This window comes from Oxyura jamaicensis, chromosome 8 (assembly GCF_011077185.1).
Source record: "Oxyura jamaicensis isolate SHBP4307 breed ruddy duck chromosome 8, BPBGC_Ojam_1.0, whole genome shotgun sequence".
Classification (NCBI taxonomy): Eukaryota; Metazoa; Chordata; class Aves; order Anseriformes; family Anatidae; genus Oxyura; species Oxyura jamaicensis.
Window position 1 is genome coordinate 21,319,511 of NC_048900.1, and position 27,250 is coordinate 21,346,760.

Sequence of the window (27,250 nt, forward strand, 5' to 3'; positions counted from 1 at the left end):
CCGAGCCGTGCCGAGCCGAGCGGGGCGGGAGGGAGGCGGAGGCGGGTCCCGCAGCCGTCCTGCGCCCGCCGCCGCCGCCGCCCAGCGCCGCCGCAGCCATGGAGCGGAGGGCGGAGGCGCCGCCGCAGGGCCTCGACTTCACCGTGGAGAACGTGGAGAAGGTGAGCGGGCACCGGGAGGGGGGCTCGGCACGGCTCGGGGTAGCACGGCTCGGCTCGGCTCGGCTCGGCTCGGCACGGCCCGCTCCGGTGCTGCGCGGCGCGGGGTTTTGCTGCCCGGCTCGGCACAGCTCGGCTCGGCACGGCTCTGCTCGGCGGCCTCCGTGCCGAACGGAGCCGCTCCGTGCGCCGGGGAGCAGCCCCCGGGGGGAGGAAGATGATGAGGCAGAAATGGGAGCGGGAGGAAGGGGGCGCGCAGCCCGCGGGGCGCGGGGGGCGAGCGGCGCCGCACCGGCAGCGGCCCCAGCAGGCGGGGAGGGCCCTGCTCGGGAGAGCTTCCTCGCCCCGCAGTGCCTTCCTCACCCCCCACTGCCTTCATCACCCATCCCTGCCTTCTTTTAGTCCCCAGTGACCTCCTCACCCCGCGTCCGGCCCCCCCGATGCACCCCCAGGGTCCCCGAGACGGCTGTGGAGCGAGAGGGGCAGCCTCCAGGGTGCTGAGGGCCGGGGCGCTGGCAGCTGCTGGGCAGAACTGGGCTCTGGTGGTGGCACGCTGCTGTGGATGAGTTCCTGCTAGCCTCCAAAGAACCTGAAATCTGTCGTGGAGAATGACCCGAAAGTCATCGTGGAGACCGAGCGGGGTACCCGAGGGACAAATGCTTCCCCTGGGTGATGGTGGAGGTGCTGGGGCAGGTGAGGGGCGAGCAGCGAGGGAGCGCTGCTTCCTGCAGCCGCCCTTCTTATCAAGCATCCGACATCTCGATCTGCAGCCGGGTCCCCAGACAGCTAGCGGGAATCCCGGCGTCCTCGTTTTTCCTGGATAAGAATAGCCCCAGCTCCCTGCCAAAGTGGTGCCCACGGGCACGCTGGCGGGCTCATCACCGGCATCCTACACCCCTACGTGGCCTGGGGAGGCGTCAGACCACGAGCTCCAGGTCTATAACCAGGCACTGGTCCCTTTGTGGCCGCAGGTGACACAGCCCACTGGTGACACCAGGATGGAGCACAGCCCTGAGGATTAACCCATATCTGCAAAAATGCTCCATTAACGCTACGTTCTGCAGCTTAACCCTCATACGGTCAGGGCCTCTGGACAATTTTTCTTGATTTCCCCCTCCATCAGGCACAAACCACCTCTTTGTCTGCACCAGCCACGAAGCCGGCACGGGGAGGGTGGGCAGTGCCCGGGGGGCAGCCTGGCGCGGGCTGTGCAGAAGCGCGGCGCTCCCTCCCCACGCTGTGCCGCATTCGGTCTCCCGACGCCGGGGAGGAGGCAGATCTGCCCTCTAGGATGCTTTGGCTCCCATCCCCCTGCCCGCCCGAGCTCTCGCAGTCGCAGGCTTTGCCATCGTTGGTTGACATCCCCAGGAGATGCAGCTGCAGGCCGCGGGGGGGGCAGCGCGGGCTGGGGACAGGGAGGGAGAGATGTGGGGTGGGACCAGAAGGAGCCCAGAGGCTGAGCATCTCGGGGCCCCCCCGTGTCGCTTTTCAGAGGGGGGCAGCGGGGTGTTTCTGACACAAATCCCGCAGAATTCGGCTCTGGCTTGGGGGCTGGGCAGGTGGGAGGGCGGTGGGCAGAGCCACCTTGTCAGAGTTGGTACTGACAAATAAATGATGTTCCGCTGGCCTGGGCTTTTCTGCCTGTCAGATTTTGTGCACGGCTCTATTAATAACGTTGAATGCTGATTAAAGTCAGGGTTTGGCTCCGCGCTGAGTCAGTCGGTGTGAGCACTGGGGCTGGAGGCAGAACGAGGGCTGGTTAGCCCTTAGGGCAGAGGGTCACAGCATCTCCAGGTCCCCATGCTGGAAGGCATCCTGTGGCCATCATACCCAGACTCTGGTCAGGCAGTGCCCGTCTGGTGCTTTTAGAGAAGGCCAGGCAGTGCCCGTTGCACTCTCCTGATGGTTTTAGAGTAGACAATTCCCATTTTTGGAAGGCCCCTCCATACCCCCTTGTTAATTTTTATGCGGATGTTGGTGGGTTTTGCTGTGTTTTCCACCTGGAGTTCCCCTCGATATGGAGGAGCGAGGCTGCACGGCGGCGGAGCTGTTCTGCTCCGGTTGCTGTGTCAGGGCGCACAGGGCTCTGGCCTGCGGCCGCTTTTTGTTTGCTGCCAAGCCTGACCTAGATGCTTCTCTGGCTTAAGCACAAGGAGAGCAGGCTGTGGCCGTGCCGTGCCGACCCGCTGCGCACCCGGGGGCTCCGGGCTGGCACCGCTTCCCCGTGCACCTGCCGCTGAGCTGGAGGGGCCTGAGACAAGGCAAGGCTGAGCGATCCAAGGGCTTCGGGCTTCGAGGGTGGTTTGCCTCCCCGGGCCTAAACGGTGCAATCTGGCTCTTGAACTGTGTGTGCTTTTCCGTGCCCAGGGCCATCCCCGGCTTGGCTGACAGCCTGGTGATGGGCGACGCTACCACGGGGAGGTGAAACTCCTGCTACGGCGCGAGCTCTGCTCCGTTCAGGATGGGTTGCAGACGCTCGGTCTGTGCTGGCTCTATCTGCCTCACAGGAGCTGAGTTGCAGGACTTGTGCCCTGAGGTTTGGTTTGCCATAGGTCAACATTGGTAGCACCTTCCACTGCAGAGTGGTGGCAGAGGCAGGAGGAGAGGGATGAGACGCTCTTCACCTGCTTTCAGTGCAGCTGAATCTGCCACAGCAAAACCCCCTTTTTGAAACAGGAGGGAACCCAGGGCCTTTCTGGGGGAATTTCCCAATTGCAAGCTCCAAGCCCTCCCTCTTTTTTTTTTTTCTTTTTTTTTTTTTAAGCCTTCCAGGTTTTTCCTCCTTTGGCCTACCTCTCATCCTCTGGGTGCCGGTAATACCCACTGACATCTTCTCCCTAGCACATTAGCAGCATGGCATCTCTGAGCCTTCCAGATTGCCGTGCACCTCTCTGGAGGTGCCTGATGAATGGCCAGCATCTCCAGCAGGACAAGGAGTGGAGCTGGTGTCTGGGTCTGTGGTGACCATGGGGTCGCTTTGGGGGCTGCTCGTGGGAGATGCTGAGGCTGGGTGAGGTGGCTGGGTGAGGAGTCATCTTGTTTGCCATTTAAGCAGAACTACCCTTGGCTGAACACCTAGCTCCTTCCTGTGTCATGATGGCGGTCAGATGAGAGGCCGGCACGTTGCTGTGGTTGCCAGGCCTCCGCTGTGCTCTGCAACGCCGTCACGAGAGGCCCTGGTCAGAAGTGACCTCTTGTACAGGGGGAATCGGTGGAAAAGGAGCCTGGGGGCCTCAGAATGATTCTGAGGTGAGAAGGAGGAGCAAAGACATGGTGAACGGGGGTTCTGGGGCATCCTCACAGCTCGTCCTGGGCTCTTTGCTCCCAGCTCTCCTTTTGAGTCCCACTCACCCATCGCTTGTGCAGGGCCCAGGCCCAGGGGGTGGTAGGTGCCCTGGGGTCCTTTCCAAGCCTGGTGCCACACCGAGAGCATGCCTGTCCCTTGCAGCCTGCCTGTGCCGGGGACTATGCTGTCCTCTGCGAGGGTTTGTCCACAGCCGAGCTGCTCGGGGGCTGCAGCACCGTCCCCACTGCCAGCAGGCTGTGTGGGCAGGCTGGGGGAGAAGAGCGGCTGAAGCGGTGGCGCGTTTATTTAGAGAGGGGTTCCCCACGAGGCTTTATTTCACATTCCTTATCCTCCTTGCTTTGGCAGGAGGCTGGTTTCTGCCCGGCTCCCCTGCCATTTCGGAGGGAGGCTGGCTGGTGTGCGGGGGGGAGGCGGGATGACGTTCCCTGCGCTCGGCAGAGGCCGGGTAATGGCTGTGCCGCTGCAGGCCTGGAGCGCTGGCGCGGCGAGCGTGCGCTCAGTTGGAAGGGAGGGCGAGAGGCTGCAGCAGGAGGCTGGAGGCTGTCCCGAAGGAGACGTGTCGCTGCTGCCCTCGGCACTGGGTGCCAGGCACGGAGCAGAACCGGAGTGTGTTAGCACGGGCTGGTTTCCCTGCCCAGTTCCCTCTGTCGGCTGCAGAGCAGCCCCGTAGATGCAGCGGCCCTGCTGGGAAGCAGCAGGCAGCTCGCACGATGTGTGGGGCTCCTGTCAGCCCTCAAATGGTGCTGGCAGTGCCATGCCCCTGGTGAGCTGGCAGGCCCCGTGTTCATCAGGCTCCCTGCAGTCAGGGGGACAAATTGCCATGGCTGTTCTCTGTGGGAGCTGCAAGGGATGAGGGCTGCAGAGGTGCTGAGCTCCTTCTCCCTGCTGGTGCCACAGCGTGAGCTGATATCCATGATCCCCGGGTGTTCCCCCTCCTGCCTTCCAGAGGGACCAGAGTGGGAGCTCTGACCTTGTGGGTAAGCTTCTTCACTCTCAAGTGGCTGACACCACCCCGGTAACTGAAGCCCAAAGGGCTCTGACCACAGCTTTTTAGAGCAGGGAAGGCCCACAATAACAAGCTTGAATTATTTTCAACCAAGCAGAGATGATGTTGGAGAAAGCTCGTTCCCTGGCCAAAGGGCATAGCTGGCAGCCCGGCTGTTTACCAGGTCTCATGTTACAGGTCTAATTGCAGAGGAGGCAGGTCTGGTGTCAGCCACGCTTTTAAATCAGAATGCACAAAGCCTTCCTATTAGATGTTGCTGCCCAATTTCATGCCTTCTGCTTCTCCCTCTTGGCACTGGTGAGTTTCCCACATCATCTCCAGCACTTCCTTCTGGGCCTGAGAGCACTGGCTGGCACGGCGATGTCTGGAGTGAAAGTCAAGCAGCAGCTGGTGCCAAAACCTGTCTGCAGAATGAGGACTCTGCCTTTTCTTGCTAGGGACGAGTGTGCTGTGTGTTCAGGTACCCTCCTGCAGAGCACGCTGCCTTGCAGCTTCATGTCCTGCACTCCTGGCAGAGGATGGTACGTGGCTCGTCTAAGTGGTAGGCAAGGGAGACAACCTAGCATTCTCCTTAGGGTTTCATCTGGTGCTTTGAGATGAACTGGGATGGTCAGCGTTTCAGCATTGACACCCATCCTTGAAGGTCCCCTAGGAGCTTTCTTGTGTTGTGCAGAGCACTACAGTGGGTACAGGTGGGACATCTCTAGCTGGTATCCAGCTGTGCTCAGGCCAGAGCCACCACACCTGGTCTTGTCCCCAGCAGGATGCTCAGGGACAAGAAGAGGAAGTGAGAAAGCCAGCAGGGATGTTTTTTCCAGAATGTTGCCCCCCAACAGCTTACAGCAAGACTCCTAGGTGCACAGACCTTGTCACCTCATCACCCACCCTCTCAGGTCACTGTGGAGGTGCTGAGCAGCTCCACCGCTCGTCCCTGGGGCCTCCGCTGGAGATGTCCCCGAGCTCCTGCAGGTTGCATCTCCTTCCACAGGGTCTCTCTGAACCTTAAGTGAGTTTTGTTTTGGTAAGAACACAGGAAGCAAGCTCTGACGAGAGCAAACAAGATGAAGACAGTAAGAGGAGGAGATGGTTCAGAGCCCCAGCCCTGCTGCAGGATGACTCAGTCTGCAGCAGGAGAGCAGGACGCTGGCTTACGTGCAGGTGAGGGCCAGGTTCCCAGCCCTGAGAGTAGCTCAGAGCAGCACGTCCGCATCTGTTCAGTAACAAGGTAAATTATGTCTTTGGTGGGGCGGGTAGTGCCTCTGCCCCAACAATTGAGCGCTGCTTCAGGCAAGAGTCCAAAATAACTGAGAGCAGAGCAAGGTTTCAGATGTCTGTTGATAACTTGTATGTTCATCTTGGCCACTTCTCTCTCAGGACAGAATTTTCCCTCCCCATGGTTAACCTTTTTGTGTCAGGGTGCATCTTTCAGTGGGACAGAGCTTGCTCCTCTGCAGTCCATCGGCTTACCGTGTCTCCTGCCATGTATTTTATAACCTCCATATTTCTCATAAAGAGGTTATCCTCATTTCTCCCTGCATCTAAGTCTTAAAAAAAGAGACATTTCACATGATGTCCCAGGCAATGCCTTCCCTTTAATGTTTCTGCCATTTTGTTGTGCTCTTTGCTCTTGTGCTGGGAAACAGCATGAGGTATGAGTGCTTGCTCAGGAAGCGTGTTCTTGTGCCCTAGGCTGCCAGTCTTGCGTGCTTAAAAATAGGGCTTAAATCCCCTCCTGGGTACAAGAACCATACAAGAATCTCAGCTTTCAAGGGGGAGGAGGAGGAGGATATTTGAGACCTGGAGCCAGGATGGGGCCACAAAAAGTCCTCTGCACCTGCTGGAACCATCCTCCAGCTTGATAGCAGGGTGCAGCGGGTGTGTGGTAGCCTGACAAATGCCATCACCACTCCTTGCTCCTGGGACACACAGTTAGTGACCTGAAATGAGTTGTGCTGCACAAAGCCAAAGGGCTCACTGCTGGAAGATGGAGTTCGGTTTCTTCCCACCTCGTGCACTGGGGCATCACCAGCAATGTCCCTGTGGTGGCTCTGCCCGACCTGCAGTAGGCTTGTCCCTTCGGTCCCAGGGGCTGTGCTGGTGCTGGCAGGCAGAGACACTTCTTCCTGTTTTTTGCAGGCCCGTGTAGAGGAACGCACTTCTGCCACAAACCACACGCTGCGCCTTTGCCCCTTTGTGCCCACCTTGCCCACTCTATTAACGTTAAGCTTAAGCGCTGTAGGATGTTCCTGTGCACACAAAGCCCTGCAGCCAGTGTAGGGCTGTGCATGCTGATCCGTGAGCTCTGCAAAGCAGTAGCTAGATCTCTCGCAGCCTGCGGGAGCAGGTAAGTGATGTTCTCCTCTTCTGTAAGGGGAACCTGAGCGAGCAGCCCGACCGTCCCGGGAGGCGGCGGTGGGGGCAGAGTTTGACGCCAGCTCCACGGCTCAGCTGTGGCTGGGCGGGCTTGGGAGCGCTTCAAAGGGACTCGGTGCAGAGATTAAGAGCTTAGCGACTGTGGTTTTCCAGAGCTGCCTAAAACCTGACAGACGGAAACATCGGCAGTGGCACTAACGTGCTGGCAGAGGCCGGGAGGACCCGCCTCACTGCAGGTGAGGCTGTGCCACCGGGCCGGGCGCAGGCGCCCTTGTAGCAGCCGCCGGCAGGTCTGGTCAGGGCGAAGGAGAGGACAGGAGGTGACTCAGGAAGAGAAATTTCCAGAGGGGAAAGGAGGGGAGGACAGGTTTGTGGGGCCCTGCTGCTGCTGCCGGGTCTCTTGCCTCACTGGAAGCCTGGTAAGGGAGGGTGGCAGCACCCGGCCCTGTGGTGGTGTCTGGGTCTGTGCCCAGGGACAGGACAGGGCCACGTTCGGCTGTCCTGAGGCATTCCCCTGTCTCTTCCAGGCTCTCCACCAGCTGTACTACGACCCCAACATCGAGAACAAAAACTTGGCTCAGAAATGGTTGATGCAGGCTCAGGTGTCCCCGCAGGCGTGGCACTTCAGCTGGCTGCTTCTCAACATGGACAAGGTGCCCGAGATCCAGTACTTTGGCGCCAGCGCCCTCCACATCAAAATCTCCCGCTACTGGAACGACATCCCGGCCGACCAGTACGAGAGCCTCAAGTCTCAGCTCTTCACCCAGATCACCCGCTTCGCCGGCGGCTCCAAGATCGTGCTCACCAGGCTGTGCGTGGCGCTGGCCTCGCTGGCGCTCAGCATGATGCCGGAGGCCTGGCCCTGCGCCGTGGCGGACATGGTGCGCATGTTCCAGGCGGAGGACTCCAACGTGGACGGGCGGGCGCGGTGCCTGGCGCTGCTGGAGCTGCTGACGGTGCTGCCCGAGGAGTTCCAGACCAGCCGCCTGCCCCAGTACCGTAAGGGCCAGGTGCGCAGCGTCCTGGCGCAGGAGTGCGGCTCCGTCTTCCCCTTGTTGGAGCAGCTGCTGCAGCAGCAGGACTCCCCGGGCTTCATCAAGCAGAAGGTGTTGAAGTGTTTCTCCAGCTGGGTCCAGCTGGAGATCCCCCTGATGGACTGCGAGAACCTGATCCAAGCAGCGTTCACCTCCCTGCAGGACCCGGAGCTCTTCGACACGGCGGTGGAGGCGGTTGTCAATGCCATTTCCCAGCCAGATGCCCAGAGGTAAGGGCAGCCTCTCCCGTGCTCTGCAGGCTGCTGCTCCCGGGCATCTTCAGAGGAATGGGGTGGGCAGGAGAAACCTCGGGCTTTTTTCTAGCTACTGTTGGGCCTGGAGATGGCAGTGGCAGGGTCTGGTAGTGAGAGAGAAGTCGCGATCAGCTGGGCTCTCCTGGTCTCACCGGGTTGGTGCTTGGAAGGCTTTGCACCGCAGTTGTCTGGTGGGCAGCTTTGTGTTGTGTACGTTACCACTGCTACACACCTTGCTAGAGGGCTTTCCCAGGGTGTGGGGTGGGCTGCGGGGAGGTGCTGCTTGCTGTCTGCCTGGTACACCCTGAGGACCAGGGCGTGTAAATGGAGCGCTGCTGTCGGTGCTCCTGCACTGTGCTGGCCCCTGCTTCTGTTCCCTGCCTTTTGGCCCACTCCTCATGCCGGGTGCCACGTTTGAGGGGCAGCACTCAGGACACCCAGCTGCCCTCACAGCAGTGAGGACGCAGCCACAGCCCGTCTCCATCCTCCTCCTCTCCAGCAGCTCTTTCCCCTGGCTCCTTGTGCCAAACCCTGCAGCCTGACTGGGGAGCAGCTGCCCTGGATCTGCCCAGAGATGTTCCTCTGCCTTCTGCTTCAGGTCTGGCCAAAGAGTGTATTTGATACAGAGATAATAAACCCAGACCTGGCTGCCTTCTCCATCCTGACTCCAGCAGCGTGGCCCAGCTGAGGACTCGTCCTTTGTTTGTGGCTGTGGCCGCCGGGAGCCAAGGCTGGGGAAGGTCCTGCAGGGCCTCGCCGCGGGGCTCCAAGCTCCTTGTCTTGGCAGCATCGTCTGAGCTGCTGTCAGCTCCTGGGACCGATGCCTGCAGAAGGGAAAGTGCATCTCCTCCGGATCCCTGGGCCACATCTCCTGGCTGCTTAGCAACCTCCCGCATCCCCGCCAGGAGGAGGGTTTAGCAGAAGCTGTGCTGAGCCGTGCAGCACGCAGGCTCCGACCCTCTGCGGCGGTGCTGCTGCTGCGCTGTCAGCAGCGGTCCCTGCCTCAGCTGCCGACATCCCTGGGGCTGCCCTCTGCAATGGCAGAGGTGCTGTGGCTGCAGACCATGAGTTCTGGGCCAGCGCAGCCACCTTGTAGCAGAATTAGTGCGGGAAATGAGGTGTTGGAGAAGGTGACTTGCAGGTCTTGAATTTCTGACGTTTGGCTGTCTTTCCTTCCATTTCCCTCGACACTCACAAGTCCTTCAGATGTGATTCCCTGTCTGTGTGCAGGAGCCTGGTCCTGCAGCACTCTTCCCCAGTCGCTTGAGCTTTCTGGGAGGCTTGCAAAGCAAGTTGTGGTGTGACGAGCAAGGGGACCACGGGGGCTTGCTCTCAGCTCCTGTGCAGGGACCTCACTGCAGCTTCTGCATCACTGGGTCCCACCATGCCAGACGCTTCTTTGCAGCCTCTCGCCATCCTCCTCGCAGCTCTGTCACCCGTGGTGGAGCTCCCCCCTCTCTGTATGCCTCCTGGAGCATGGGGACAGCAGGGCCATTGTCACCGAGCTGCCCTGCCAGGCGGTGTGTGTCGCGGCCGGCCACGGCAGCGGGGGCACCAGCTGCTGGCGGGGGCCGGCTGGAGCAGGGTTTTGCTCCACACTGAGGTCCTGGATGTCTTCTCAAGCGGCAGCCACTGCTGCGGTGACACTCCACAAAGGGGATGGGGACCCTCCGTTTCCCCGAGCCATGTCCCCAACAGCCTTCCTGGTGCCAGCAGTCCCGCCCTCCACCTTTGTTGCTCAGCCACAGCAGATCCAGCTCCTCCTGAAGCCCCCGGGGAGGCTCCCGACCTTTCTGTCTCTTTTCTTGCCTGTCTCGGAGGTTCCTGCTGCTTTTCAGCTGCTCTCTTCCTCCCTGGTCTTCACCAGGGCCAGCCTGTGTGCTCCCTGCTGCCCAGGGCATCCTCGGTGCTGCCCTGCTGGCCTGGTCCTGTGCGGAGCAGCCCGAGCTGTGCGGAGCATCGCTCTGTGATGGGGTTTGGCCCTGGGCTCCCCCGATGTGCTCTGTTTCCCATGGCTGTTTCCTCCTCGCCCCCTCCCAGCTGGCCTCGTTGAAATTCCTGCAGAGGGAATCCTGCAGGGGTATTTTTAATTTCAGCAAAAGGCTCGGTGGCAAGCTGCATAAAAATACTCCAGCAAGGTGCCACCAGTGTCCTGGTGGGACACCCCAGACAAAGGTATTGGGTCATGACCATGACGCTGGCTGCCATGCCCCTGGGTAAGTCAGTCCCTTGTGCTGGTGGCTTGTGTGCCTGTTTTCCCGTGCAAAAGGAGGATGTGGTTTACTTTCCTGCTTCTGGATGCTGTTCCAAGACTGGGCACTGCTCTTTTTGGGGATGCACCAGGAGCTGGCAGCTGCAGCGCCTCGCCACAGACTCGCTGTCGGGAACAGTGGAGCTCCTGAGTCACAGAAGATTTTGTTGCATCTCTTTGGTAGAGGAGGCTTGGGCTGGATTTTCTGTCTCGTTTGAAGATTATCCCCTGGCTAAGCAGGTCAAAGAGCTGGGCTGCATGTGCCGGAGCAGAGCTGCGTGCTCCTCCGTTGTGCAGCGGCGTTGGAGAGCAGGGAGGGGGCTCTGGTGGGGGGATTTGTGGTGGGCTCCAGGCACTGAGGAGCCTCCAAAAGAAGCAGGGTGCTGCTTGGCACCTGGTGCTGAACCTCTGAAGAGGAATTTCGCTAGAAGAGTTTTCAGAGAGCTTCATTAGAAGCAGATTTTTAATAGATTGGGGTTTGTTGTGTTTTTTGTTGTTTTTGTCAGGACGTGGTGCAGATTTTGGATCAGGACAGATCAGCTTGTCCAATGTGAGCTGCCTGTGTCTGGTCTCAGGGGTTGTCCTCCACACCGTGCTGTGGTCTTTGCTAAGAGCATAGGGAGGGTTGTGGGAAGAGCAGAAGGAGGCACTGGTCCTGCGGAGGAACCTGTGGGTGCTGGAGTTCACTGGGGTTTGAGAAGTGACTGGCCTCCTGCAAGGAAAATGTGTTCAGCTGCTGAATACAAAAACAGCAAATCTTGCTCAGGAATGCTACCAAAGTGGCTGGAGGGAAATACCCAAGGAGATGGCACCAGCTGCATCTGCTGCTGGGCTGGAGCTGGGAGGGGCTGCCGCCAGCGTGCCTTGCATCCCTGTGCTGGTGGCTGGCCGCTGATGGCTCCGTTTGCCGCTAACGAGCGGCCAGAGCAGGGCCAGCAGGGCAGCGTGCTGCGGCAGGGGGACGGGGTGGCTCTCTCAGTGCCAGCATCTGCCTGTTCCCCAGGGGAGAGCTGGCACGGGGAGCGCCTCCTGCTCCCGGCAGGGCAGGCGGGGAGGCTGCGGGAGAGCTGCAGCTCCCGATAACACGCCTGGCTGGGCAGGTAAGTGACAGGCGGCCGCTGAGCCTCCAGCACAGCCGCTCTCCAGGGGCCCAGGGCTGCGTTTCACCTTCCCTGCCTCCTTGCTCGTTGCCTTGGTTACAATCACTTACCGGAGAGGGGAGGCTGACGTGTATATGTGCGAGGCTGCTGGGGAAGAGGGAGCGCAGGGGAGCCCCGCGGGGCTGCAGCCAGCCCGGGAGGCTGGGGGACATGAGATGGGGCTGGTGTCCTCGTGGCTGTGCAACAGGAGGGGAGCCTGCTGGCATGGGGCAGGTTCCCACGGACAGTACTGGCTGTAAGCCCGGGGAGGACAAACCCAAAGGGCTGCCCTCGGAGCTGGTTGTGGCAGTGACAAACTGCTGCTGGTGCCAGGCAGGTTGGGGTGGTCGCGGGCAGAGGTATTCTGCTCTGGTGTGATGGGGGATGTGCACGGGGCTAACGCAGTGATGAGCTGGTCCAACCCCTCTCTCTGCTTGAAGATGTTCCATTGCAGGAGCTTCAGCCCACCTTCCATTTAGCCTTCCTCTGGCCTTGCCACTGGCTGGAAAGAGAGGTCCCGTAACAATAAAGGCCCATGGATGCATCCTGCTCCACAACGCAGCTTTTTGGCAGGGCAAGCTGGGTGGGAGCCCTGGGAAGCGGTAGGATGCTGCTGGAAGCCTGTGCTGGTGCAGGCAATGGGTGGTGCTGATCCAGGCTGTGCCTGCAGGTATGTGAACACCCTCCTGAAGCTCATTCCCCCGGTGCTGGGGCTGCAGGAGCAGCTGCGCCAGGCGGTCCAGAGCGGGGACATGGAGACGTCGCATGGGATCTGCCGCATCGCTGTGGCCCTGGGGGAGAACCACTCCCGGTGAGTGCTGTCACCTTGCTGGGGGCCTCACCTCAGAGGATCCAGACACGCGGCGCTGGTGCGAGCCTGACCATGGCGTGCTCTGCTCCCCAGGGCCCTGCTGGACCAGGTGGAGCACTGGCAGAGCTTCCTGGCCCTAGTCAACATGATCATGTTCTGCACGGGCATCCCTGGGCACTATCCTGTCAACGAAACCACCAGTTCCTTGACGCTCACCTTCTGGTACACGCTGCAGGTCAGTGGCTGTCATGGGGCAGCCAGCCTGGGGCTCCTGTGCTCGTGGCAGGGCCTAAGACAGTGATGGCACTGGGTAGGGGCAAGCTTTTGGCTTAACTTAACCCTTTTTGAGGAGCAGCTTGTGGCAGCATTCAGTTTCTGGGCAAAATGAGACAATAGGGCCATGTTGGGTGTCGCAGCAGCCCAGTGGGTCTCATGTGAACGTGCAGGTTGGAGCAGGAGGAAGCTCAAAAATACTGGCCTTGGGGCTCAATTTTTCCACCCCCAGTATCCCTTGGAAAGTCTGAGCCAGCTTGAAGTGCCTCGTTAACATAATTAAAATGTCAGGCTGAATGTTTTTCCCACCAGCAAACCCAACAGTTTAGCTCCTTGCTGTGCACAGAGGAACACACAGTGTCTCACCGCGGGCCAGGCCCTGGCACGGGGCTCGTGGTTGCAGTCCCTCAGGGTGAGGTGAGAGCTGCAGGCTCTCTCTGCTGCCCATCACGTGGGCTTGGAGCCTTACATGCTTTTAGACCCCAGATGGCTGTCTTCTCCACACCTCGCACCTGCAGAAGGGCTGGGCATCAGGCAGACCCTATATGAGCTGGAAAGGCATCTCCATGCTGAGCCAGCCCTGCAGGACACACCTCAGCCCCATCCAGCATGCACACTGGCTCCATCTTCTTTCCCTGCCACTCCTGACTTCTCCCCCTCCTGCCACCAGGATGACATCCTCTCCTTTGAGCCCGACAAGCAGGCGGTGTACCAGCAGGTCTACAGGCCCGTCTACTTCCAGCTGGTGGACGTGCTGCTGCACAAAGCCCAGTTCCCCTCCGATGAGGAGTACGGCTTCTGGTCTTCGGATGAGAAGGAGCAGTTTCGGATATACAGGTGCGGCTGCTGCCAAGGCCTTTGCCCAGGTAGCAGGAGCAAGGCACAGATGTGGCTTTGGGTGCAAATGGGACCTGTTTGGTAGGCAGGAGAGGATTCTGGCAGCATCCTGCCTCTTAGAGCTGTGGGGAGACCCGGGGAAGGACACACAGGAGATTCCTCCTGCCAAGAGCTGTTCTGGCTGTGGTGGTGGTTTGGAGACAAGCTGGTGTTTGGACCAGCCTGGACACTGGTGGCGGCCTGGTTGTCACCCTGCCAGGGAGCAGGAGGGGAAGCAGCACGTCTGTGCGGTGCTCTGCAGGGGATGGGGCAGCATTTGGAGACCCCCCTGTGTCTCTGCAGGGTGGACATCTCTGACACGCTGATGTACGTGTACGAGATGCTGGGTGCTGAGCTCCTGAGCAGCCTCTATGACAAACTGGGACGTCTCCTGACCAACACAGAGCAGCCGTCCACGTGGCAGGTGAGCAAGGGGAGCTGGGCACTGGGCTGCGGGGTGCCAGCCCCATGGGGGAGCATCAGAGGGGGCTGTTATTGCCATGGGACATTGAGAGCAAAAGGGTGTGATGGATGCAAAGAGCAATATCACCTTGACGTGGGCACTCAGAGATCTGTTGGAATAACTTTTCTCCCACCTCCCTGTCCTTTGCACTGACCAGAGTCCAGCTGTTGTTTGACCTTGGTCCCTTGCTGCTCTGTCTTGTTCCGGCGCTGTACTGCTGTGGCACAGCACAAATGCTGGAGGCCTTCCCTGTCCTTTCTGTATCGCCACCCTGCTGCTCTGCCAGACACTGAGTGCCCTTGGCTGACTCTGGGGGGAGAAGCTCTGCGAGGCTGGCTTGGGGGGCCCAGGTTTGACCCAGCAGAGCGCTGCAGGCAGAGCAGCGGGGCAGTGCAAAGCCTGGAGCAGCGTGAGTGCAGGGGAAGCACAGGGTTCTCTGTCCTGCAGCTAGTTGGCACCTATCTGCTCATCTTGGCATCCCCACTGGGCGGCCATCACTCTCAGACTCTGGTCACTAAAATACTGCTTTGTTATCCCGGGGGGGGGGCATCTGTGGTGAACATATCCTGCCCCCTGAAGCCTGGTGTGCCTGGTGACTGTGACTGTGCAGCTGTCTCCCCTCCCTCAGCATCCATGGTCTCTGCTGCTGGGTCTGAGTGATTGTTGGGGCAGGGGCTGGGGATGGCACTGGGCACGTGGCTCTGACTGTCCCCTCTCCCTTACCCGCAGCACACAGAGGCCTTACTGTACGGGTTCCAGTCCATCGCCGAGACCATTGACGTGAATTACTCCGATGTGGTGCCAGGGCTGATTGGCCTCATCCCCCGGATCAGCATCAGCAATGTGCAGCTGGCTGACACGGTCATGTTCACAATCGGTGAGGCCCTTGCTTGTGTGCAGGCTGGGGTGGGAGACCCACCTGAGTCACTCTGAATCCCCTGTGCCCACCCAGAGCTGCCCTCTCGAGATGCACTTGCTGGGGTCTCTCCTCTGCCTGCCATTATCCTGCTGCTGCTGCTTGCTTTGGAGTTAGCCCAGGCTCTTGGCCACAGAGCCATCCTTCTTGGGGATGATGAGTAATAACAACAGTGGGAAGCAAAGCTGAGCAGCCCGGGGTGTGGGGACCGAGGGTCTGGCTGTCGTGGTGTGGTCTGACCCTGTCTGTGTGTGCAGGAGCCCTCTCTGAGTGGCTTGCCGACCACCCCGTCATGATTAACAACGTGCTGCCGCTGGTGCTGCAGGCCTTGGGCAACCCTGAGCTCTCCATCTCCAGCGTCTCCACCCTGAAGAAGATCTGCCGGGAGTGCAAGTACGACCTGCCACCCTATGCTGCCAACATCGTGGCTGTGTCACAGGTGAGAGCTGGGAGCGGATCAGCAAGGCTGGGGTGTGCAGAGGATATGAAGCAGCAGCTCAGGGCGTCTTGCTTCCTCTGGGGAAGTTGTTGCCTGTCCTGCTCCTAGGACACTAACAATCCAGTGTCCACTTGTACTTGCAGAAACGACAGGCAGTGGCATCTTGGCCTTCCCATCAGGGGTTTACTGAGGTTGCACTTGGGCATCCATCCTTTTTTCCCTAGGGAAAACTCGATTTGTTTTTGCTTGTCTTGACTTCCTGCTTCAGTCCTGCCCCCTGGAAGCAAGGAGGCTTTCTGCAGCACTCACTCTTCTTTATCTCCCCCTTTCTGTTTTGTAGGAGGTGTTGATGAAGCAAATTCACAAGGTAAGAGGCACTTGCTCACACCTTTGGCTGTTCTGCTCGCCCCCATGCCCTTTAGTTGTGCTCACCATGAGCACGTGAGGGCTCCCACTATGCATTAGGCTGTCCTGGGGGAGAGCTCAGCACTGCAGCAGCTTGGTGTGGCCAGGAATACCTACCATCTGCCATCCTCTGCATGGCTAATCCTAGCGCTCCTGCTGCAGCAGGGGATGTTCTGGGGGCATTTCCTCAAAGAGAGGGAAGCTCCCAGGGAGATGTAACTCTAGCAGTTCCCAGCAAGGATGTGGGGACACCTCAGTGCAGCTGCAGACACATTTTGGGGAGGAAAAGGAGGAAAGAGAAAGCATGGGGACAGAGCCCAAGCTGCTCCTGCAAACAGGAGGGAGGATGCTTACCCCACAGGGGCTGGGACAGTTCTGTTCAAAGAGCCACGTGCCAAGGCAGGGTGGATGGTGCTGGCAGGGACACCTCTGGGCAGTGCCTGTGCCTGGCAGTGACCCGCCTGCTTGTGTCTCCTCTCTGACCCAGACAAGCCAGTGCATGTGGCTGATGCAGGCTCTTGGCTTCCTGCTGTCCGCGCTGCAAGTGGAGGAGATCCTGAAGAACCTGCACTCCCTCATCACCCCCTACATCCAGCAGCTGGAAAAGCTGGCTGACGAAACGGTGAGTGCCTTCGTGCTGCTACCTGCCTCAGGTAGCAGCTCTCCTGAACATGAGTCGTTTTTTCCCCTCACCCCACGGCAGGCAGTGATGAGCACAGACCCACCAACCAGCTGGGTTGTAGGCTTTTTGCCCTTTGCAGCTACTCGTCATTAAGACCGGAGCTCCTTGGCTCTTGCAAGCTGTGTGTTGTCTGGATCAGCATCTGCTACCCCAGGATGGAGCCCACGCTTTGGTCGTGTGTCATCCTCCCTCATGTGATGTTCCACATGCCGCCCTGGTGGGAGCTGTCTCAGTTTGCTCTCAGTTGGAGCAAGCCATGGTGCTCCTGTGCTTCCTCCAGGATTCCTTTGCCAGTAAGGGTGGGTGGAAGGCCTCGTGGCTCAGCCAAGAGGTAGAGAGGGAAGACTAGGGCACAGTGGGAGGAACCCCTCTCTGGCTCTTTACCTCTCCAGTCCCAGCTCCTCCGGATCCCAGAGGCCTCACCAAGACTGAGCAGTGCAGTCTGTGTCATGCTCTACCTTTATTTTTCCCTGGCAGCCTAACCCCTCCAATAAGCTGGCCATCATCCACATCCTGGGGCTGCTCTCCAACCTGTTCACCACCCTGGACATCAGCCACCACGATGACGACCATGAAAGCACTGAAGTCAAGAAGCTGCCAGTGCAGCAAGGACCCAACCCAGTGAGTACAGTGGCAGCTCAATGCTGTTGGCCACAGCCTGGCCAAGCACCCCGTTATACGTGGCTGGTGCAAGAAGGAGAGACTGTAAGGGGAGTGAGTGGAGAATGCAGTGTGTGCCATGAAGGTAGTAGTTGGTGTGCTTCGGCTAAAGCAGCTCCTTCAGCTCTTCCAACCTCCCCTCAGTGGGCAGAGGTTGATCTCAGGATCAACCTGGCTGTCTGGAGGACAGTCTGAGTGCTACCTGCCAGCAGTGCCAGGCTGCTTCAGCACAGAAGAAAGCTCCCCAGCTCCAGGGAGGGGACAAGGCCCAAAGGGTTGAATCCAGGCCATGCTTAGCACCAAACCTCCTATCTCCAGTGCTTTGGGGCCAATTCTCTTTATTCTTCTCATTCCTTGCAGGTGGTAGTTGTTCTGCAGCAAGTCTTCCAGCTCATACAGAAGGTCCTCAGCAAGTGGCTGAATGATGCCCAGGTGGTGGAGGTAACCAGGAGCCTTGTGTTACTGCCTGCTGCTTTGCCTCTGTCCTCACTGGCCTGCACAGGGGACAGCAACGGATGGACTCTGGGTGATGCTGCCAACCTGTTGTAGACAGTTGCATCCCCTCATAACAGGGGTGTCTTTCTGGGTTGCCCAGCGCTGCTGCCACCAGCAGTGTCTGGCCATTCTTGTCCATCTTTTGCCCCAGTCAGCTCTGCTCCTTTCGTTACAGGAGCCATGCCATCAGCAGGGGGATGAGAGCTGGGGCTACCAAATGCTTGTGTCCCCTAAGGGGAGAGCTCTGCTCTGGCCTAGACCCATGTCACCTCTCATGGCATTTCTCTTCACTCAGTCCAGTAAAGCCTGGGTGCAGCCTCCCACCAGCAACTCCTCCCTGGCACTCAGGGAGCTTCCCTGCCACAGGGGAAGGCTGTTTCCTGGTGTCTGGGAAGAGCAGTGAGGCATCCCGGGCAACCTGCTCTAGGTGTCCCTGCCTGAGCAGGGGCATTGGGCCAGATGACCTCCAGAGGTCCCTTCCAATCCCAGCCCTTCCACGATCCTGTGCTGCAGAGGTCGCCCACCACCTCTGCTCATGTTGTCTCTCTCCCCCCCACAGTCTGTCTGTGCCATCTTTGAGAAGTCGGTGAAGACCCTCCTGGATGACTTCGCCCCCATGGTGCCCCAGCTGTGCGAGATGCTGGGGCAGATGTACAGCACCATCCCCCAGGCCTCTGCCATTGACCTGACACGGCAGGTAGGGACCCGCGTGGGCACAGCTGGGGCTGCTGCTCCGGGGGAGACTGGGAGGGTGCAGGACAGCTTCAGTCCTTCTCCATTGTCTCTTGCAGCTGGTTCACATCTTTGCTCATGAGCCTGCCCACTTCCCTCCCATCAAGGCCCTCTTCTTGCTCGTTACCTCCGTCACGCTGACCCTCTTCCAGCAAGGTATGTGCGATGAGCTCCTCGTCGTGCTGGGGCTGTTGTCAGGCTGTTGCATGCATGGAGTCTGGAGGCGTCTTTCCAGGAATGGCTGTTTTCACTCCTAGCTGAGCTAACGGGGCCATCTCTGTGTCTCGGATTCATCCCAACCCCCGGACGGTGGGTACCTTCCTTGCAGGACAGCAGAAGCAGGGAACCCCAGCGCAGGGCTCGGAGCTCAGGTGGTGGCCCCAGTCCCGTGTCAGGGCTGGGCACCTCATGCCAGGATAGAGCAGGAGCCCCAGGCCCACTTGGCTGCATATTCACCGGGAGATCCTGGGGTTTGTCTGCAGAACAGTGGCATTTGTGGTGGCTGGGAGCCAAGCCCTTGCACAAGCAGGAAGACGTGTGAACATCGGTGAAAGCACCTCTTCAGTCCTTGCTGTGTCCAGCATCCTTGCTTAGGGCAGGGCCCCGTGTTTGGCTTGCTGCCTGCATTACTTCCTCGCTACAAAAGGCAGATGGGGTTAGGACAGGCCCCTGCACACCACAGCTCCCTTCAGCCTCGTGGTGACTTGCCCCACAACAGGGACAAGCACCCCTTGGAGCTGCTGGCCCAGTTCTTACGTGAGCTTTTCACATTATCAGAGGGTATCATGATGCCTTCCCCAGTCCAAGGCTCAGAGCTAGGGAGGCGGGGGATGTGAGGAGCTCGTGCTCCCTTGGGACACCACGGTCCGAGCACGTCCTGCCGTGCTCCGGTGTCACTTGGGTCAGTGACGAGCGAGCTGGGCTCACCCAGAGGTCAGGTCCCCGCTTCTGCCAGTGGCGCGTGGGTGTGCGTGCACTCGGGTCTTCCTGGCTCGGAGCCAGGCAAGCACATCGGCACGAGGAAAGGGAGGGGAGGGCAGCAGGGGACACAGCCCCCGTGTGCCAGCACTCGGAGGCAAGCCTCACTCCAGCAAGCGGCCGCCCAGCTCGCTGCGTGCCCAGGGCTGCGCTCCCACCCTGGGGTCCTCTCCGGGCAGCAGGAGAGGGGGGGACGTGCGACTCTGCGGGGGCTGAGATGTGTCCGTGCAGGGATTCAGATGGCAAGGTAGGGTGAGTGGTGCTGGCACGGATGCCTCTGGGCACCAGCTGGTCTCTTTGGGGGCTGCTGGACTCAGGGACTCGGGGAGCATCTGGGAATGGGGCGGGAGGGCAACTGTGCCAGGGGCTCCCGAGCAGCTGATGCTGGTGACGAGCATGTGCAAGCCTGAGCCCAGCTGGGCCTGTGGAGCATTTGCTGAGGTGTTGTCGTTCACTTGCAGTTATCTTTCAGGACCAAACGGTGCTCTGAAGACACCCACTCAGTCCCCACAATGCAAAAGCTCTAATTCTCCTTGTGGAGATGGTGCCCAGCTAGCCCCTGCTCCTCCTCTCCCTCCCCAAGGACATGAAGATCTCCTCCTTGGCTCTGCAGCACCCAGGCACTAGCTGGAGACCCTGGGGCTTCAGACCCTTTCCTTTGCAGTTTCTTTCTGTTCTTGGGTTCTCCAAGTTTCATGATTTTTTGTATGTTTTGTTTCTTTAACTTGCTTCAAGCTGCTCATGTTGCCCATCCCCTTCCCCACACACCCCTCCTCCCTTACACTCCTGTTTTCACTTGTAAATTCTTTCTGTATCACATAACTATATGATGTTGAGTTGCTGTTTGTATGATTTTTCTCTTAAGTTACATCTTTATTATATTTTAGGGCCCAGGGATCATCCTGATATTGTTGATTCATTTATGCAACTCCTGGCACAGGTGTGTTTTAGTTTCTTATTCATTCACTTTCTGTTCTCTCTCTTTCTCTTTTTAATTCAATTTAAACCTATTTTTAGCTTTCTGTTGACAACGTTTTTTTCCTTTTAGTTGAATATCGAGTTTCTCCATCTGTTTCCGTGGAAGTTGAAAACAAAACATTCTCCTTTAGTTCTGGGTTCGCACCATCCCCAGGGCAGCCCCAAGCTGCCACCCCCTCGCCTGGCCTGGGGGCACAGCTCCGGGGGCTTTGGGCTGCTGCCACAGCCACGCTTGGCTGACAGAAAATTAGAGCATTAAGGGGTCGTGGTCCTACTCATCTGCCTGCCCCGTGAGGGGTCCTGCAGAGCCGGGACAGGCTGAGCTGGCTGGCTGGCACCGTGGTGGCAGGCAGCCTTGCCTTAGCCTGGTGCTGGGCTGCGTGGCCACCAGCTCTGAACCATCTCCTCTGCTGGGGCCAGCAACCTGCTTGTGGTGGTACCAGGACCCCGGGTGCCACCGCGCTCTCTGCCTGGCCAGCCTGCCGTGCTGCACTGCCACCGAGCCCCAGCAGTGTGTGGGGACGGTGGCTGGGAGGTGGCGGCCGCAGCTCCCGTGGCACTGGTTCGATGGCACGTGGCTGCGGTTTGTGTCGGGAGGAGCCGCCTGCCTGTCCCCTCTTGGAACGAGGGTGACAGCAAGGGTCTGCTGTGAGCGTGTCCATGGGCCTGTGTGTGTGCAGCTCTGTGCCGGGGCTCTTCGTCTTGCCACCACACGGTGTGACGTCCTGCTTGCTTGGCCAGGGACTGCAGTCACCGCTGGCAGCGGGTAGGCAGGGCCCGCGCTGTGCTGTGTGTGTATATACAGCTGTCGGGAGCAACAGCAGCTCGGCGTGCTCCACAGCCTGCCGTGGCTGCCGGGGGAGAAGTCCTGATGTCCTGGGCGCAAGTGAATGGCTGGCGGCTGGCAGAGAGTTGGTCTGCTGGTGCCTCCCTGGGTGTCTGCTTTTGGGCACTGTGCTGGGCCCGGCTTGTCCTGAGCATTCAGCTGTTGGGCAGCCCCCTCTGATGGCTGCTCGGCCCGTGTGCAGGTCTTGTGGGATGGAGCCGGCACGGAGCAGGTGGGGAAGCTGCTCATCATGTCCCAGGCTGTGTCCATCCATACATTGTGCTTTGAAGTCCAGATCCTGCCGAGAGGAGTCCCATCTTACAAACCATGACAGCATTTTCTTTACCACTCTTTCTGTTGAGAGGTGTAAAGTAATTGAGGTTTCTGGAAAGCATTTGCGGATTTTGTTGATGCCTGTCTTGAAAGCTGTGACCTTCTGACGAGGTTTTCACACATGGTTTGAGGATCAGTAAGTGGGATGTGAAGTTCACGAAGGTGTCCTTCCCTGCCGCGCAGACAGGCGAGACCTCAGCTAGAGCACTGCGCCCGGGCTGGGGCACGGCGTTTCTGTAGATGCAGACCAGAGAGCACAGGGATCCAGCCAGATCCTCACCTTGTAAACGTGAGGAGGACAGCCTGAGGAGTTGAATGGGTCTTCAGGTGTGTAAAAGGTAATGCCAAAGATACAGGTAATTTTTATTCACTTTGAATTGAGGTAATGGGAGGAAATCATGGAAAAGGAGTCAGGTTAGGCAGTAGGAGACGTTCCTAACAGCATGGGGAAGCACTGAAAGGTCACCTGGGGAGGTGCTCTCACTTGAAGTAATTCTCAGCAAGCCTTTCACTACTGCAGGGCAGGTAGAGGTGGTCCTGCCATGGGGGGAAGGCAGCCCTGAGAGACTCTCCCGAGGCTGTTTGCAGTTTCTTTGGAAAGTACTGAGTTCCTCTCTAGCTTGGCGTCCTCCTCGATGTCTGGAGATAATTAACAGCGCGCTGCCAGCCCACCATCTCTGACAGCCATCCGACCCCATGTTTCCTTGGGATTTTTGTGCCAGCAACCCCACGGAGCCCAAAGGGCCCCATCCCCTTCCTCTCTGCTCACACGTGGGATTGTTTCAAGGTTTCCTCCTCTCCCAGGGCTGACAGTCTGGCGGGGTGCTGTGAAACTCATCAGGAAACGGCCCTGCATCCGTCCTGGCTCTCAGGACTTCAGGCACTGCCTGACAGCAGAGGTGTGTCCAGCCCCACCAGCATGGCCTGTCCTCTTCCAGAGGAACACGCTCTGCTTTCATAAGGCTCTTGCTGGAGTCTGTCCTCCCTAGCTCTTGAATCATGCCATGTTTGTGTTTTTCCTGTGAGTTTACAACATGGATGCTGGAGCTCCAGCCAGTTCCTTCCTTCTCACCAGCCTTGTGAAGAGAGGTGACAGATGCATCTGGCTCCTGCTTGCTCCTGCCTCCTGGTACCTGCACGTCAGCCCTTGGTCACAAGCATTCAGGGAGCTCTCTCTGTGTCACTTAGGATTTCAGCTGGCTGTGAGGCTGCCCAGTTAGTGCAGCTGAGTGCTTTGCCAGTGTGTTAATTCTCAATCCACTCCTGATGATGGCTAGCTGATCACAAGACCATGCTGGCTTCAAACAAATGTCTTATTAATGCTGTTGTTGCAAATCAAAACTAAATATGAATTAATCAGTGTGCTGTAAGCCTGCACTGAGCAGTGCTGGCACCTCTTGCAGTTAGATCTGCCCCAGCCTCTGGTGGCACTGACCAGGCCAGGAGCTGGACGAGGTGAGGAGAATCTGGTCCTGTGCTTGTGAGCCCTTGCCTGCTCTCTGGCCAGCAGGTACCACTTGTACTCCTGGTTGCAGTGTGGTTGTTCTGAGTTAGGGTTTAGGGGAGTGCAGACCAATGCCTGGCTCACCCTGAGCTCTGTTGTGCAGTTTCCAAACCAAGATGTCTTGTGCTGGCTCTTGGCTCAGTTTCTGCATCCAGCAGGAGCTGCTGGCTATGCCGTGGGGCCAGCACTTCCCAGTTTGCTTCCCCAATGAACTTTCCAGCAGTTCCACCAAACCTCACAGGCTTCTCCACACCAGTGTGGACCTCCAGAGCACCCTGGCTGTGTCCCCAGGGGCAGATGGTGCATGTGGGCCTTGATGGGTAGAAGATGTGGGACCTTCTGTGCCTGACCATGCAGAGCCACCACTGTCATCCTCCTCCCTCCCTTGCGCTGGGTCAGACTGCACAGTTGTCACCTCTGGCAGTGCTGAGGCTGGGTGACAGTGTGAGCTATCCCCCTCTGGGGAGGGAGCACAGCCCTTCCCTCGGGACAGCAGAGCCCTCGAGCTCTCCACCACGTCTGCAGCCCTGCATCGGACACGGGCAGGGGCTGACTGCTAGCTGCACCACCCCTGCTGTCCCTTGGCTGGAGGAGTGGGGTGTGGTGGCCTCTCATGTCCCCTCTGTGCCTGCTGACCTCAGAGGAGCTCAGTGCAGAAGAACCTGCTCTAAAGACCTGCCCAGAGGGTCTCATAGCTGCCACAGAGGAGAGCCCCCTGCCCTTTCTGTGCCAGCCTGCAGGATAATGCTCAGGAGAGCCAGTGCCTGCCTCCACAGTGCCTGCTGCAAGCAGAGGATGGGGGGACACTGCCAGGTGAAAATTGAGGACCTGTCCCCATCCCAGAGCACGGGAGCAGAGCAGCTCTGGCAGGAGACACGGAGACAGACAGGCAAGGAGAGGCCCCAGGGCTGGTGCAGGGCTCTCTGGTGCTGGGAAGAAGCAGCCAGACCCACCTGGTGCTGCTTCCTGATGGAGCAGCTCCCCAGGGCCCCATCTCACGGGGGTAAAAAGCTGCTCTGCACATTAGATGTGTATGCACGTGCCTGGATTGGGCTTGCACGCTGCTCTGCATTGGTGGAGGAAGGAGCCCTCCCAAATTGCAGCGTGCTTTCACCCGTAGCATTGACCAAGCGAGAAGTGGGCGCTGCAGGGGGTCTCCAGGAGAGCCCGGGTGCCTCTGCAGACCTCAGGCTGGTTTGGCTGGGGGAAGCATCGTGCAGGTAGGTGGCTTTTGTAACCTGATTTTGTAACCTGAGTGTCTTGGAAGACTTGTGCCAGCTGAATGGTTTTGCAGGGCAGAGGAACCGATGGCTGGGCGGTGTCACCAGGGCCAGGTGCCCTTGGCAGGGTGCAGCCGGGGGAAGCAGGGGGGTTTCATGCCCAAGATGACGATGTGTCTTGCATGTGTTTGTCCAGTATGGGGCTGAGCAGACCGTGGAGCTGCAATGTGCGGATGTTTCCGAACCATTGCCCATCTGCTGGCTGTCCTCGCTGTGAGTGTGTCAGGAGGAAGGAGCACAGTCTGTATATACACACACAGGCATCACACAGCCCCGGCTCTCGCCAGTGAAGGCCACCGCTCGCCTCAAGCAGGGAGGCTGGTCTCTGGCTGTGCCGCCTCTGCCAGGCGTAGCAGTGCCTTCAGTGCCAAATCCGCGTCCTCTTGCAGCATGATACAAAGCGTCAGAAAGGGGTTGGGGTAACCCCGAAACCTGCCAGGCTCCCTGCTCTCCAGCATGTTCCCTGCACCAGGCTGATGGCCGGGGGCTTTCCCTGGAAGGGAAGCAAGAAGGGGAGGGAGAGAAATCAGTTTTGCTCTGGGTGAGGATGGTGGCTGCAGGCAGGGGGCCTGAGTGCTGCTGGCTGAAGACTGTCCCTGCTGTCACCCCCGGGAGAGGGCTCAGAGGGCAGCACACAGCTCAGCCCAGCGTGGAAAGGAGCCAGGCTCCTGCCGTGGTGTCCTGCTCTCAGACCTCTGGGGACAGGCTGTGGCTGCTGTCCCTGGTGTCTTGGTGACAGTGGGACTGGGCGTGTGGTTGCTGTCCCCAGTGCCAGCCCACAGCAGTGGGCACGGTGGCGTGGGGGGCACAGACGTGGCTGCTTTGCATAGCAGGGCAGAAACCCTCCTGTGGAGCAGCAAGCGGAGGCTGAAACGTTTCTGTCCTGTGACTGCCCTGTGCCAGCACAGGGGGGACAAAGCCACGGCACTGGCCCCATCGTGCCACGGCTCAGGGTGTCCCCAGTGGTGGTGGGTGGAGCAGCAAAGCCTGAGCCCCACCGTGGCTGGTGGGGTCACCGAGTGGAGAATAAAACCACGGCTTTCTTTGATCTCATACTGGCTGCCAGAAATTGCTAAGCAATTTTGGCACCTCGTTGCCTCCTCTGCCTTGCAGCCAGAGCAGTGAGTTGTTGGTCCAGGCTGGGGGCAACCAAAACACGGGTCACTGCGTGAACCAGTGGCTGTGACCCCAGGAACACCAGCATCTTCAAGAGGAGAGGACCAAGCCAGAGGTATCCTCTGCTGGGCCTGGTGTGGCTGCCAGTGTCCCAGGAGTGCTGCCTCTGCCTGTCCCGTCCTGCTGGGACAGGAAACCTGTCCTCTGTGTCTGAAGCATTTGTGTGTACACCTCCTTGGCATCTATCCTCAGGTGTTGGGGTCAGAGCTCCCCGGGTGTTGCGAAGGGCCTGGATGTTTGGTTGACATTTTCTTGGGGGGAAAAGCGATGGTTTCCTTCTGTACTTTGTGAATCTGCTGTTTGCCGTGCGTGTGCCCAGGTAAGTGTGTGTCCAGGCAGAGGCTGCCTGGGGCGCCGGGTTCCTAGGAGTCTTCCTGGCTGCCTCTGCAGGGTTGTGCTTATTGGGCCTGTCTGTGTGCCTTGCAGGCTCTGAAAAGGAAGCCAGACCTCTTCCTGTGCAGCAACCTGGACGTCAAGGCGGTGTTTCAGTGTGGTGAGTACCGTGGGCAGGGGCACGAGCCTTGTGCACGCAGACCTGCTCCCATCCCTCTGCTGGGAGCCCGGGCTGCTCCTGCAGCTCTGGGAGCAAACCAGTCAGGGGCTGGTTTGGGATGGTACCTGAAGGTTCTGGCCTCTCACCTCAGTGATTTCCACCTGCAGGTGTCCTTTCCCTCAAGTTCCCTGAGGCCCCAACGGTGAAAGCATCCTGTGGCTTCTTTGTGAGTATCAGGGCTTCCTCAGCTGCATCTCTACAGCCCCGAGGGGCTGTGCTGCAGCCCTCCGAGAGCCAGGAGGGCAGGAGTGGGGCTGTGGGACAGGCAGGGGAGCTCAAGGACCTGCCTAGGTGCTGAGCGGGCTGGTTGCTGCGTTGCAGACAGAGCTGCTGCCCCGCTGCGGAGAGATCGCCCCGGTGGGACAGGTGGTGCATGAGAACGGCAAAGTGCTGCTGCAGGCAGTGCTGGAGGTGAGTGGCACGTGTGAGGGGACAGGCGGGGTGACACCGGGGCTGGGAGAGGCAACAAGCGCTGAGCTGAGCTCAGCACGTGGCTCAGCTGGGTCTGTCTGCTCTGTCGCAGGGCGTTGGTGGCCAGGCCTCCCGCAGCCTCATGGATCACTTTGCAGAAATCCTCTTTGCCTTGAACAAGCACTGCTTCAGCTACCTGAGCATCTGGATCAAGGACGCCATGCAGCAGGACGGCTTCCCCTCAGCCCGCGTCAGCCCCGAGCAGAAAGAGACCTTCAGCCAGCAGATCCTCAGGTTTGTGTGTTCCCCACTGCGGGGGCCGTGTCCCACGAGTGGCGGGGATGATCGCAGCCCGTCCCTGCTGCCTGCCTCACCTGTCCCTCCCTCTGTGTTAGCAGAGAGCGTGTGAACAAGCGGCGAGTGAAGGAGATGGTGAAGGAGTTCACCCTGCTGTGCCGAGGGCTGCATGGCACGGAGTACACAGCAGACTACTGAGCACCCGCCCAGGACCGCGGACAATTTAACCCAGACCAGCTCTTCCCCGCCAGGAAGCCCCCATCCTCCCTGCCCTGCTGCAGTACGGCTCGTAGAATAACCCTCCACCTAGAATTAACCCACTCGGGACGCTCCTCAGCTAGACTTGGTGGCCGCATCTCGGTGTCAGCATCTTTTGTTCCCCCAGCATGCTCCCCCCTTGCAGGGGACGGGAGTGCCGGCTGCAGGAGGCGGGGGGGGGCCAGGGCAGGACAGCCCCAGCACAGACTGCCCCACGGCCGGGCTGCCCACCCTGCCCCAGCATAGCCCCACGGAGGGGAGGCTGCCCCTGCGCCCGTGGCAGGGACTGGCTGTGCAGGGGGTTTGCCCCCTGCTCGTTTGTATGTGTGTGGTTGGGAGGGGGGAGGCCCTGCACCTAATTATATTAAGGATATTTCTACGT

The 27,250-nt window shown here is 59.3% G+C and overlaps 1 protein-coding gene across 2 annotated transcripts; it reads left to right on the forward strand.

The window, feature by feature from the left end:
* Nucleotides 1-27,249, forward strand: IPO13 (importin 13). Of its 2 annotated transcripts, none has more exons than XM_035333837.1 (20): nt 1-161; nt 7,372-8,108; nt 12,193-12,333; nt 12,427-12,568; nt 13,277-13,443; nt 13,786-13,906; nt 14,675-14,822; nt 15,119-15,300; nt 15,641-15,667; nt 16,193-16,327; nt 16,865-17,008; nt 17,408-17,488; nt 18,102-18,239; nt 18,334-18,430; nt 20,140-20,192; nt 25,776-25,842; nt 26,010-26,068; nt 26,224-26,313; nt 26,426-26,607; nt 26,709-27,249. In XM_035333837.1, the coding sequence occupies exons 1-20, from the start codon at nt 99-101 to the stop codon at nt 26,806-26,808; spliced, it is 2,874 nt and encodes a 957-aa protein (XP_035189728.1). In that variant the 5' UTR covers nt 1-98; the 3' UTR covers nt 26,809-27,249. The 2 variants fall into 2 exon arrangements, with proteins under 2 accessions (XP_035189728.1, XP_035189729.1); XM_035333838.1 differs by having other exon boundaries at nt 26,712-27,249.
* Nucleotide 27,250: the final 1 nt, after the last annotated feature.

Excerpts from the sequence above, each read along its gene's own strand:
- IPO13 (XM_035333837.1), top strand. The coding sequence starts at position 99 with ATGGAGCGGAGGGCGGAGGCGCCGCCGCAGGGCCTCGACTTCACCGTG. Across the intron at positions 12,569-13,276 it reads CCTTCTGGTACACGCTGCAG|GATGACATCCTCTCCTTTGA; the intron begins GTCAGTGGCTGT and ends TCCTGCCACCAG. Across the intron at positions 15,668-16,192 it reads TGATGAAGCAAATTCACAAG|ACAAGCCAGTGCATGTGGCT; the intron begins GTAAGAGGCACT and ends TCTCTGACCCAG.